General features: G+C 48.6%; 1 protein-coding gene across 1 annotated transcript in view; it reads left to right on the top strand.

Annotated features, from left to right (window-relative positions):
- Positions 1 to 247: 247 nt before the first annotated feature.
- Positions 248 to 12,343, top strand: part of LOC117056026 (zinc finger protein 777-like) — a 33,116-nt gene continuing 21,020 nt past the window's right edge. The window contains exons 1-5 of the mRNA XM_033166045.1: positions 248 to 377; positions 7,686 to 8,084; positions 9,091 to 9,217; positions 10,226 to 10,330; positions 11,347 to 11,460. Of these exons, the coding sequence (XP_033021936.1) occupies positions 354 to 377; positions 7,686 to 8,084; positions 9,091 to 9,217; positions 10,226 to 10,330; positions 11,347 to 11,460 (769 nt within the window). The 5' untranslated portion in view covers positions 248 to 353. The remainder of the gene's footprint in view (positions 378 to 7,685; positions 8,085 to 9,090; positions 9,218 to 10,225; positions 10,331 to 11,346; positions 11,461 to 12,343) is intronic.

Here is a 12,343-nt window from a genome sequence, read left to right on the forward strand (position 1 = left end):
CCTTTAATTTTTTGAAGGGCCCCCAAGAGCGTGGGGCCCTGAACTATATCCGGCACTGTATCCTGTATTATTCTAACGGGGACAAGAATAGCCCGGTCGTCTTCTCCCGCCTCCCTCCCCGCAGCGGCGTCCACGGCCTCCGGCCGGCAGGTGTCGCTGCGGCATCTGCCTTTTCCTCCTCCGCCCCTCGGCGGCGCTCTCTCCCCTCCTTCTCGGCGCTCCCTCCGCTTCCTGGAGCTTCCCCGGCGCCGCTGTCCGTCTTGCCCGCCGCGCTCCTCCCTCTCGCTCTCCCGCGGCGCCCGGCCCTCCTCGCCCCTCAGCAGCAGCAGCGGCGGCGACCACAGCGCCGGGCCATGGCCGAGTGGAGCCCCGCCCAGGTGAGCGAGCGGCGGCGGGGGGGGGGAAGAGGGGAGGGGCTGGCGAGAAAGAGGTGACGGTTGGGCTGGGGGGGGGGAGAGAGATGAAGGTTGGGGGGGGCCCTCCCAAAATGGAGTCTGCTGCTGAGGGAGGTTGTCATGGGTGGTGAAGGGGGGGAATGGATGCCGTGGGGAGGGCCTGCGTAGGGACCCCTTCCTTTGGAGCCCCCCCCTGGCTGGAGTGCGGGGGCTCTTGCGGCTGCTGCAGTTGTGGGTCCAGGCAGGGGGGGGGTGTTTTTTGTGGTGTGGGGAGGGGGAGGCAAAGTGCTGTCAGGGGATGGGGCTGAGGATGCTGAAGCTGGAGGCGGGGGGGGGGAGAGAGAGAGAGACACGTACGTGTCAAAACCGCCTCTTGGAGATGCAGGTTAGCCCCCCCCCCCAAGAAAAAGGGTGGGGGGCTTTTGGGTTGTTGTTTTTTAAATGACAATAAAGTATCTGTCTATCTATCCATCTATCTATCTGGGAGGGAAGGGGCAGAGGCTGCCAGGCGATGATGATGATGATGCTCAGGGAGAGAGATGAGAACGTACACATGTCAGAAGCAACTCCTGGAACTGCAGCTTAGGGGCCCCCCAAACGGGTGTGAGATGGAGGGGTTGGGGTTTTTTTGGGGGGGTGCTTTTTGGGGAGGGGGGAAGGGAAGGGGCAAAGACTGCCAGGAGATGGTGATGATGGTGCTCAGGGAGAGAGATGAGAACATACACATGTCAGAAGCACTTCCTGGACCTGCAGAAAACGGGTATGAGATGAAGGGGTGGTTTTTTTGGGGGGGGGTTGGGGGTTGGGGGGTGATCTGGGAGGGAAGGGGCAAAGGCCGCCCGGAAACGAGGGTGAGGCTCCGGGAGAGAGATGCAAACACACATATGTCAAAACCGCCCCCTGGAGCTGCAGATGAGGCCCCCCAAACGGTTGTGGGGTGCAGTTTTTTTTTTTAAGGTAGGTTCATTTGGGGAGGATCTGAGAGGGGAGAAGTAAAGGCTGTCGGGAGATGGTGGTGATGCTGGAAGAGAGAGGGAAACAAATATGTACCGGTACATGTTACAAGTACCTCCTGAAGCTACGGATCAGCCCCCAAAATGGAAGTGGGGGAGTTTTTTATGGGGGTTCATGGGGGGGAATCTGAGAGGGGAGAAGCAAAGGTCGTCAGGAGATGATGATGCTGGAGAAGGAGGAAAACAAATATATGTTACAAGTACCTCCTGAAGCTAAGGATTAGGCCCCAAAACGGATGTGTAGTTTATTGGGGGGGGGGGATGTTTGATGGGGACAGCAGCAAAGGAGGCTAACTTTTCCTCTCCCGTGTAGGAAAACAGGTGCCCCAGATCTGATAGGGACTCCTCCGTGGAGGAAGTGTCTTGCATCCCTAGGGCTGAGGCAGTTAATTCCTCCCATCAATGAAAGCAAATCGGGTAGCTGTCATCTCTTCCCCTGCGTAAACCCACCCCCAAATTGTTTCTGGCCTCTGCAAATAGGGCTCTTGCTGCCTTTTGGAGAGAGGCTTTCAGGGCAAAGAGAGGCAGGAGCATGTAGCCCAATTTAGCATGGAAGGAGTGCTGTGTTTATTATGCAGCCTGCCTGCCCCAACCCTCCCCCCCACCCCGTGGAAAGAGGGAGAGGGGCTATTTGGGGGCAGTTTTTAAGGACAGATAGTTGTGATGCTAGTTAATTTTCAGCTAAGACCTTGTTATAGAGCTTTGGAGGGTGGAATGGACCCAGGAAGGGGGGCGGCGGAAATGCTTTCTGGTGCTCTCACCAAGGTGCAGCAAGGATCGGGGTGAATTATGTTTGCTTCATCTTCTTTTTTAATTAAGAATAACAAGAAACAATACAAAAAAGAGGTATTGGTACAAAGCAAAATACAGTATATGTGGCAGAAAATAATAGCAGCGTGTTAAGAAATAACCAAGGAAGAAGATGAATGAATTACAAGGGGTATGTTTTGATTCCTAGCATTTCTTACACAAGTTCATCGTGGCATAACAGAGAGCTCCCGGATAATTTCCCACTCAGGCAGTGCTTAGAGCCGGCTCTGTTTAGCATCTGCAAGGTTGCAGCATCATGTGCCTTCAATCCATGCCCTGGAGCCTAAAGATGTGGTGATGCTGTCATTGAGGAATAAATGATGTGTTCCTTTGCTCCTAGCATAAAGGAGTGATGCATAGTGATGCAAGTCTGCACAGGTGGTTCAGTCCCATACCTTGCCCACAGTCAAGGTCTCTGGAAATGGTTTCATGTTCCTTAATTACAGGGTTGTTTTGGCAGCAGAGATTTGGACTGCATTGTTTAAAGCAGTGTTTTTCAACCTTTTTTGGGCAAAGGCACACTTGTTTCATGAAAAAAATCACGAGGCACACCACCATTAGAAAATGTTAAAAAATTTAACTCTGTGCCTATATTGACTATATATAAAGTAATTCTCTTGAATTTTTCAATTTTTCCCACGGCACACCAGGCAACATCTCGCGGCACACTAGTGTGCCGCGGAACAGTGGTTGAAAAACACTGGTTTAAAGTGTTGTTGCTGTTATATTTATTTGTATCCCTCCTTTTCCCCAGACCAGAACAACACAGAAATTTAAAAAAGTGAAAAACATATAAAAGATAATACAGCCGTCTCTTGGTTTTCGAACAGCTTAGTTTTTTTAACGTTTTAGCTCCTGAATGCTGCAGACCTGGAAGTGGCTGTTCTGGTTTGTGAACTATTTTTGGAAGCCGAACATCTGACAGGGCTTCCAATTTTCTGCAGGAGCTTCCTACAGCCAATCAGAAGCTGCACTTTGGTTTTTGAACATTTTGGAAGTCAAACAGTCTTCCGGAACGGATTCTGTTCGACTTCCAAGGTATGACTGTAATTTAAAAGTAATTAATAGAAAAGCAATATATAAAAGTACAGATAATAAAAAAAGAACAGCGCTATTAAAAGCCATTTCCTTGTTTGAAAAAACAACAACAGTTCCCAGAAGACGATCAAAATAAAACAGTCTTCACCTGCTGGTAAAGGGAGGGAACCAGTCTTCCTTCTTTAGGAAGGGAGTTCCAAAGTCTGGGAGCAGCCACTAAGAAGGCCCTTTTCCAGTACTGAGAAAGGGGCCTCCCCCCAAAGATCTCAAAGCCTGGGCATGTTCATACAGGAGAATACTATCTTTCAGATGGACTAAACTGTAAAATATCATGGAATAAAGCCTGTCAAGTCTTCCCCCGTAATCTTTTTTTGGGAGGGAGGGGTGTGCGTTCTGATCCTAGAAATTCATACACCATCTTCACCCACGTGAATCAGCCCGTATATCAGTATCAGCTTTGGAGGCCCTGCTTGTCTGCTCCTAACTAGGGCCTTCTAGGTGGTGGTCCCTAGTCCATGGGTCTCCTTCCACAGAAGATGGATGGATGCATGATCAGAGATGCCTTTCAAATAAAGCCTGGAGGAACCAGTTGGCTTCTAGTTAGGATGATTTTTATTTCTTTGTTGTTTTAGAATCTGTTGGTTTTAAATGGTTTGACTATTTTATGCTGGGTTGAATACATACTTTTTATATCTGCGGTGATTGCTGCTTGGCTGTGAAATCTGTGTTTCTGGAATGTATTTTTAATTGTGTAATCCACCCAGAGAGGACACTGTCCTGTAGAATTCTTATAAACCTTCTTTAAAAAAAGAAGAAGAAAAAAGACCAAAATGCCGCTCATTTTCCAAAGACATTTCGGGAATTGCTTGTGCGATGGACCCTCTTGCCCTAGTGACTTGCTCGCTTCCTGTTATTGGTGGGGCCTCCTTTTTCCCTTTGCCATTTCTCGCTTGCTGGTACAAGGTGATCCCACAAGGCCCTTCCTTTGCTCTTAAGCAAGAGAGCATCCCTCAGTAATTTGATACAGATCAAGCTTCTCTTGCTCGTTTTATTAAAACATAGGTCTCCAAGGCAGCTTGCAAAATAAACAACGGCAACAGAACCCACCACAAATCATGTATAAACCACCCAAACTTAAGTGTTGTGTTGTGGTTTATGTGTCGAACTAGGACCTGGGAAGAGACCAGGGTTCGAATCCCCACCTGACCATGAAGCTCACTGGGTGTGATCTTGCCCCTCAGCCTATCCTACCGTACAGGGCTGTTGTGGGGATTAAATGGGGGGTAGGGACGCGGGTGGCGCTGTGGTCTAAACCACAGAGCCTAGGGCTTTCCGATCAGAAGGTTGGCAGTTCGAATCCCCGCAACGGGGTGAGCCCTGCTTCTGCCAACTTAGCAGTTCGAAAGCACGTCAAAGTGCAAGTAGATAAATAGGTACCGCTCTGGCGGGAAGGTAAACGGCGTTTCCATGCGCTCTCTGGTTCACCAGAAGTGGCTTAGTCATGCTGGCCACATGACCCGGAAGCTGTACGCCGGCTCCCTCAGCCAATAAAGCGAGATGAGCGCCGCAACCCCAGAGTCGTCCGTGACTGGACCTAATGGTCAGGGGTCCCTTTACCTTTACCTTTACCTAGGGAAAACTATGTATGCCACCTTGAGCTCCTTGGAAAAAAGGTGGGCTATAAATCAATCAGTCAGTCAATCAATCAATCAATCAATCAATCAATCAGTAAAAGCAGTACATTGAACAATAGATTTAATGGAAGCAGCATTCAGTTATCATGCAATACTGGCAGATCATCCCAAAGCCCTCTGAGGACCACCTTGGCCTCACCTCTAGCCATCAAGAAGGAAGGAGGGAGGCAAACATCTTTAGGGATAGAGTGCCACGTTTTTAGTACCACCACAGAGATCTTGTGTTACCCACCCACTGTACTTCAGACTTTCAGAGTGCCCAGAGCAGGATCTCTGAAGAGGAGCTGACACAGTGGCAGGCTTCTGTGGGAGCAGGCAGTGCTTGAGATGTCCTGGACCTGTTAAGAACTTTCAAGGTCCAAACCAGCGCTTTAAATTGGGCCTGGAAACCAGCTGGAAACCAGTGAAGTGGTTGGCTTCTTCCATTCAACCCCTGAGCTGCTGCACCCTGGACTGCATTGCAGTACCCAAGCCAAGCTTTCCTCAAGCTTTGAATTGTCAATTCTCACCAGTTCCAGTCAGCATGGCCAGTGGGCCAGTGATAGTGAAAAAGGCTAGCCCCCCCCCCAAAAAAAACCCCTGGAGGGCACTAAGTCTAGTCTGTACACAAGTAAGGCATGACTCATTCTGGCTGGGTCATTAATCTTCCATATCTGTGAATTGATCCTCCCTGTGTGCTCTTTCTTTGTAAATTTAATATACCTCATTGGACCATGGGGATTTGTGGGGGTGGGGGCAGGGGCAGAAGAGGAGACATCAGAGGCTTGGCTCAAAATTGAAGCCACCTTGTGACTTGGTGAGTCAACATTAGAGAGCCAGTGTGGTGTAGTGGTTAAGAGCAGTAGACTCGTAATCTGGTGAACCGGGTTCACATCTCCGCTCCTCCACATGCAGCTGCTGGGTGACCTTGGGCTAGTCACACTTCTTTGAAGTCTCTCAGCCCCACTCACCTCACAGAGTGTTTGTTGTGGGGGAGGAAGGGAAAGGAGAATGTGATCCGCTTTGAGACTCCTTCGGGTAGTGAAAAGCGGGATATCAAATCCAAACTCTTCTTCTTCTTCATTAGATGGGATTCCCCCAAAAGCAATGCCATTGAATGCCTGTCCCAGCTTTCCATGAGAACTTCAAACAAAGGAGCTGTTGATGTTTCTGCTCTTGGAAAAAGAGGTGTCTGCACTTACAGATGCATTTGTACACTTGGCAAACCTCTCATCCTGCAGTACAGAGTTCCACAGATCGCCTGAGCGCTGCGTCACACTCCCTTTTGGAAGGGGGTTTATGAACTGATTATGTGCCAATTCAGCTATCACACGGCAAGCTGAACTGCTGTGTCCTAAATGATCGGTGCTGCAATAAAAGTCTTGTAGGTTTCCATAAATTGCCATTGTCTTTCTAAAGGGAGGTACCTTGTCTTGCAAAATTTGCACATGGAAGTCATCCCTTCATCTCTGTTGCTTTTGCCTTCCTTTGAACTTTGTTCCGCCTTGTACTCTTGTAAGCAAGATGTCCGCAAATGTTCTCCGTACTCCTTGAGGAGGTGGCACTGCATCTGGATGCAGAACATTGTGTCTCTTATTCTCCTCCACGATGAACCTCAGTGCTCTTTGTCCTTTTCATGCTGCCTTTTCCAATGCACAGAGCTGTTCCAGGCTCGCTGCAGCTTCAAAGGTTTCCTCCCGGAGTTGCAATAGGTAGCTTCAAGGCCAGCTTAATGAAGCATTCCGCTTGGCGGCTGATAGAAAGGACTTGTGCTTGAATGATCAACTAGATACAGTAGTGGCAGGATCATTGGTTTAAGTCGGGGATGGGAAAGCTTTGGTCTACAAAGCCATTTCCCCTAAACCGTGGTCTGTCCTGCTCACCTGTCCAAGTTGTTCCATGCGAGGAGGAAGGATCTGGCCAGATCCAGTGCCCCACTGTAAACTCAGAGCTGTCCCAGTCCCACAAAAAGCAGGTGCTGATTGTAGAAAAGACATGTAAACCTCAACCAAGCATCATACAAATGCTAAGGATACGGAGAAGTAAATATTATTAATAATTGTACGGTTAGGAATGTCTCGTGGTTAGAGAAGGGCTGGTGTTTAAGCAGAGAAATGCAGCATAACTGATGAGTGAAGAATTTATTAGAGATGGAGCAGTGTTCAGCAGCCCTGAAACTTGTAAGCCACCTGGAAAAGGACCCAGGTCATTTCTTGTTTCCGCATAGCACAGAGTGTACTGCTCAGACCAAGTAATAGCAAGAGAGTAATGGTTTCTCTCCCATAAGGATCCCTCTCCGTCGATCTCCACCTGCAGTACACAGTTCATTGGTTGTTTTGTTGCTCGGTGACTGCTGGCATTTTGACTATGTGGTGTCTGGTGCAGAATTCATTCTCCCAAGTTCCCAGTCCTCGTGCTTTTGGAATAAAATGAAGATGATGGACTGAAGGCAATTAGATGCCAAAGGTGGGCAGGGAAAGCCTTCCTGGACTCAAGTGGGGGGGGTGCCAGTGGCCAGCAGGTCCCTCCCAAATGTCCAGCAGGAGTGGAAGTATGCAGAATATGCAAATATGTCCACTTTCTGACATTTTTTTGGCACAGAACTTACCTCCTCCTCCTTCATTTTAAGTTTTGGCTAACTGTTCCTAGAGATCCTTCCTCAATGGCCACGGCCAGAGACAGTGGCTGCAGAATGTTGCTCTGTTCCAGACCACCCAGGAACGTAATGTTGTTTGCATGTCTCCCCTCTCCAATAGGCTCTTCAGTGGGAGGTGGAGCCCCAGCCCATGGCAGCTGCCCAGCCCCTCGGCGCCCCCGAGCAGACGCCCATGGGGGACGTGCTCCCCGAAGCGGCCGAGCTCTCCCTGACGGTCGTGGCTGAAATCCAAGCGGTGGAGAGCAAAGTGGACTCTTACGCAGCGCAGCTCATGAGCCTGGAGGGGAGGATGGGGATGGCCGAGACGAAGCTGGACGGCTGCGAAAAGACCGCCGTCGAATTCGGGAACCAGCTGGAGAGCAAGTGGGCTGCCCTGGGGACCCTCATCCAGGAGTACGGGCAGCTCCAGAGGAGGCTGGAGAACATGGAGAACCTGCTCAAGAACCGCAACTTCTGGATCCTCCGCCTGCCCCCAGGATCCAGGGGGGAAACCCCCAAGGTAAGCAGCGTGGGGATAGGGGCTGTGCCTTGCCATATAAGAGAGGTGGGATTTCTCATATCCACAAATTACTGCTTTGCAGGCAGTATTCTAGCAATCCTTGCTATCTGTAGGATGGGATGGTTTTGTCCCTCTCTCCTAACACCGGAACTCTTGGGCATTCAATGAAGCTGAACGTGGGAAGATTCAGGACAGATAAAAAAAAAATCATTCACACAGCACATATTTAAACTATGGGACTCCCTCCTGTAGGAGGCAGTGATGGCCCCGACTTGGATGGCTTTAGAAGACAGATTTACAGAGGAAGCGCCACAATTTGTGGCAGCAATGCTTCTGAAGACCAGTTGCTAGAAACCACAGCGGGAGAGAGAGTCGCTCAGATCCTGCTTGCAGGTTTCCCACCTGGTTGGCCAAAGTGAGAACAGGATGCTGGGCCAGGTGTTTTAATGTTTTGTTTTAAAATAGGGGTTCTCCTTACAGTATCGCTTCCTGGGTTAACGTAATTCCTTGCAGGTGCAAAATGGCAGTAAAAGCAGCAACAAGAGAAGTTTGAACTCAAATAATCAATTTAACAGCTTCTGAGAAGGAAGAAAAACTGTTTTCAACTGGCATCAAAAAGTCAGTAGAATTGACACCAGCTGACTAGGAAGGAAAGGAGGGAGGGAGGGACGGGTGGTTGGGGAAAGGTTATCTGTAATTTCAGTTGCCCAGAAAATGTGTAAAAATGGTTGGAAGCTAAATGTATGACCAGGTTCTGAGATTTACATCAGGGGACCCAGCAAAGGATTACAAACACAAGAAGCTGCATTATACTGGGTCAGTCTGTTGGTCTGTCTAGCTGAGTACAGTCTACACTGACAGGCAGCGGCTCTCTATGGTTTCAGGCATGAGTCTCCCCCAGCTCTACCTGGAGATGCCAAGGACTGAACCTGGGACATTTTTGCATGCAAGGCAGCTGCTCTGCCTAAGAGGAAGTGACTTCTCCCTCTCTTTGACGTGGTTGCAGGTCCCTTTGCTGTTTGACGAAGCCTCCTGCAGTTTCTCCGAGCAAGAGTGGCGCAGCTTGGATGAAGGGCAGAAGGACCTCTACCGGCACATCATGAAATGCAACTACAAGGCCGTGGTCTCTATGGGTAAGGAAGGTCCCACATGGCGTGGCCAAGCAGAGATCTCTGTGCACCTGAGCCTTCCTCCACCATGGCCCAGGGCCTTGCTAAGTGGACACAGCATCAATTCTCAGCCGACATCTGACCAGGCTTCAGAGTGATGCAGGTGCAGATCAGTTGTAGCAGACATGGGAAGCTGCTAGATGCTGATTCAGGCCATGGGTTCATCTTGCTCAGTATCGCCTGTTCTGGCTCATGGTAGCTCTCCAGGGTTTCAGACAGGAGTTGTTCTCAAGTCCTACCCAGAGATGCCAGAAGTTGGACCTTCTGCAGGCAATCAGGGGTTATATGGACCCTTCAAAGAGTTCCTTATCAGGTCTGCAGGTGAGCCAAGCTGTGTGTAGCACGAGAATGCCCAGAGCTCAGCTGGTCATTGGCTAGTCTGTCCTGCCAGGAAACTCCTTCAGGTAGGATGATCAGTGGAACATTTGCAGAGGAGGGCAACCAAGAAACCAAGCCTTATGAAGAGCAATTGAGGGAGTAGATATGTTTAGCCTGGATGAGACTGAGAAGTGACATGATAGCCATCTGAAGGACTTTCACATGAAAGATGCAGCTTGTTTTCTGCTGCTCCAGGGGGTAGGACCTGAACCAATGGATTTAAAAAACAAGAAAGGAGATTCTGGCCAAACGTTAGGAAGAACTTTCCAAAGATAAGAGCTGTTCTACAGTGGAACAGACTATCTGAGAAGGTGGTGGACTCTCCTTCCTTGGAGGTTTCCAAACAGTGGTTGGATGGCCACCAGTCAGGGATTCTTTAGTTTTGATTCCTGCATTACAGGGGGGGTGGACTAGATGACCCTTAGGATTCCTTCCAAGTCTACATACCAGTCGTTGAGTATGTTCATGGGAGTCCCAGAGTGCTACCGCCCTGCCCCTGAGTCATTCCTAAGGGGAATTTAAATAAAAGGAGGGCTCTGGAGCAAATGAGAGTCTGGATGTTGCTAATAAGTCTTTCCCCCCCACCACACACAGACGCTGCCATCTCCAAACCTGACCTGCTCTCTCGGATCGAGCAAGCAGATGTCGCTGGTCGGGGGGATGTCGAGGAAAGAGAAGCCCTGAAGGAGACCACCCTGGGTGAGTCGCAGAGTTGGCAACCCCCACCCCCCCTCTGTGTTGTGCAGGGAGAGCAGCTCAGATCCACCCCTGGTGCTGAAGGGGGCAATTTACAGCTTGAGGCAAACAGCAGAAAGCTCTGAAAACCTTGACAACGATACTTCAGAACCGTTGCTCTTCCCACATGGTGTCAGCTTTGTGAGAGTTACGTTCCTTGAATTCTGAATTCTGCCACCCAGCTCAGTTGCACAGATAAAGCAGGTGTTACTTCGCCCTCATGGCACGCTCCTGCTTCCGTAACTCCACCACAAACTGGCCACACACTTTCCTTCTTTTCTTTTGAAATGATTTTTATTTGGTTTTCAAGGACCAGTAAATACATAAGCAGAGGAAGTCATCCGTTGAATCAAGTAGGTCTACACAATTGCATTGCACTGTTATGCTTCTCGTTCAGCAACCAAACACAGGACCACTCTAACAAATGAACTAACTAACTAACTTAACGAAAACTAAATCCCTTCCTACCACACAACCAACAAACCCTTTGGTTCCAAGTATTGTAAGAATATCCCGTTACTTCTCATCAGCTAACTAAAGAAATAAGTATCAGTTTACTTGCAGATCAGAAGACATACCAAATTATATTAAATCTACCAAAAGAGCAGTTTACACCAAGATGTCCTGCTGGCCACACACTTTCAAGTCACTGTTTACAGCCTTTAGGACTAGGAACTTTCTGGGTGTTTTCCTCCTCGTGCTCCCCTTTCCCAAAGAAAGTGGAAATTCTCAAATGATGGTATTCTACGCTCAGAGCAAAATGGTCCCGTGCTTGTATGGAATTGCTGAATGCACACAACCCTTGAATCAATGAAGGAGGCTGAAAGGAGGAGTCTGAACATCAGTGCTAGAGAGGAGGGGGTGGACAGTGTAGCTTGCCCCTGCATCATCTCGGCTTAGGTGGCCTTTTGCAGACCTGTCCTAAATGTGTCGCTGGTGGTGAACGGCCGCTGTACCTTCTTCCCTCCTCTCCGAAACAGGCTCTCCGATTTCCGCCCTCAACGACAGCTCCTGGATGGAGCCAGAGGAAATGTCCCTGGTCAAAAGCATGGGCGACTTGGAGGACAGCGAAATCCCCGGAGAGCCCACCATGAGTAAGTGGGGGACCCTCTCCCTCCTGCATAAGGCTGGGAGGAAGTGGCAGGGGAAGGAGAACATTGCCAGGGGAGGAGAGGGCCATGCAGAGCCCAGAATCCTTGACTAGTGAAATGGGGCTGCTCTTGAGACTTGGGCTTATCTGCTGGAGTTATTTGGAGCTGTTTGTGCTGTTTTTAATCTGTTGGGAGCTGCCCATAGGGCTGGGTATAAATAATAATAATAATAATTATTATTATTATTATTATTATTATTATTATTATTATTATTATTAGCAAGGCTAGGGGTGATTGATAGAGAGCTGGCCATTTCTCATAGGAGCGGGTTTCTTTGACAATAAAGAGTTAACCCTCTAACATGTGCATTCCTTTGGAAGTTCCCTTGACAGTTAGCACCTTTGTGCTGCACTATCCATTATTATTATTATTATTATTATTATTATTATTATTATTATTATTATTATTATCCCGCTTCATCTGAAGATCTCAGGGTGGTTTACACTATAAATCACAAAACTACATAACATGATAATAAACAAAAACCAGCCCCCCTTGCAGTTTGAAACATCATTAAATTGTAAAATCATAAAAATACAGACAAAATGTCCAAGCACCAAATCAAATTAATCCTCTAAAAGCTCTTGACGAATCAGAAACATTTTCATTGGGAGATGAAATATCAAAATCGCAGGTGCCTGCCTGATTTCATTTTGCTAATTTTTGAGGAGGTTTGTTTTTTAAGGGATGCTCTCATTGCGTCCCATAGGAGGGGGGTTATATTGTCTGCATCATTTTCTTTGAAATAGTTTTTGGAGAGTTTTTGTGAGACTCTCTCCAAATTGTTTATTTGCGGTTAGGGTGGGACTGAAGGACCATGAAGGGG

This window comes from Lacerta agilis, chromosome 12 (genome assembly GCF_009819535.1).
Source record: "Lacerta agilis isolate rLacAgi1 chromosome 12, rLacAgi1.pri, whole genome shotgun sequence".
NCBI classification, from domain to species: Eukaryota; Metazoa; Chordata; class Lepidosauria; order Squamata; family Lacertidae; genus Lacerta; species Lacerta agilis.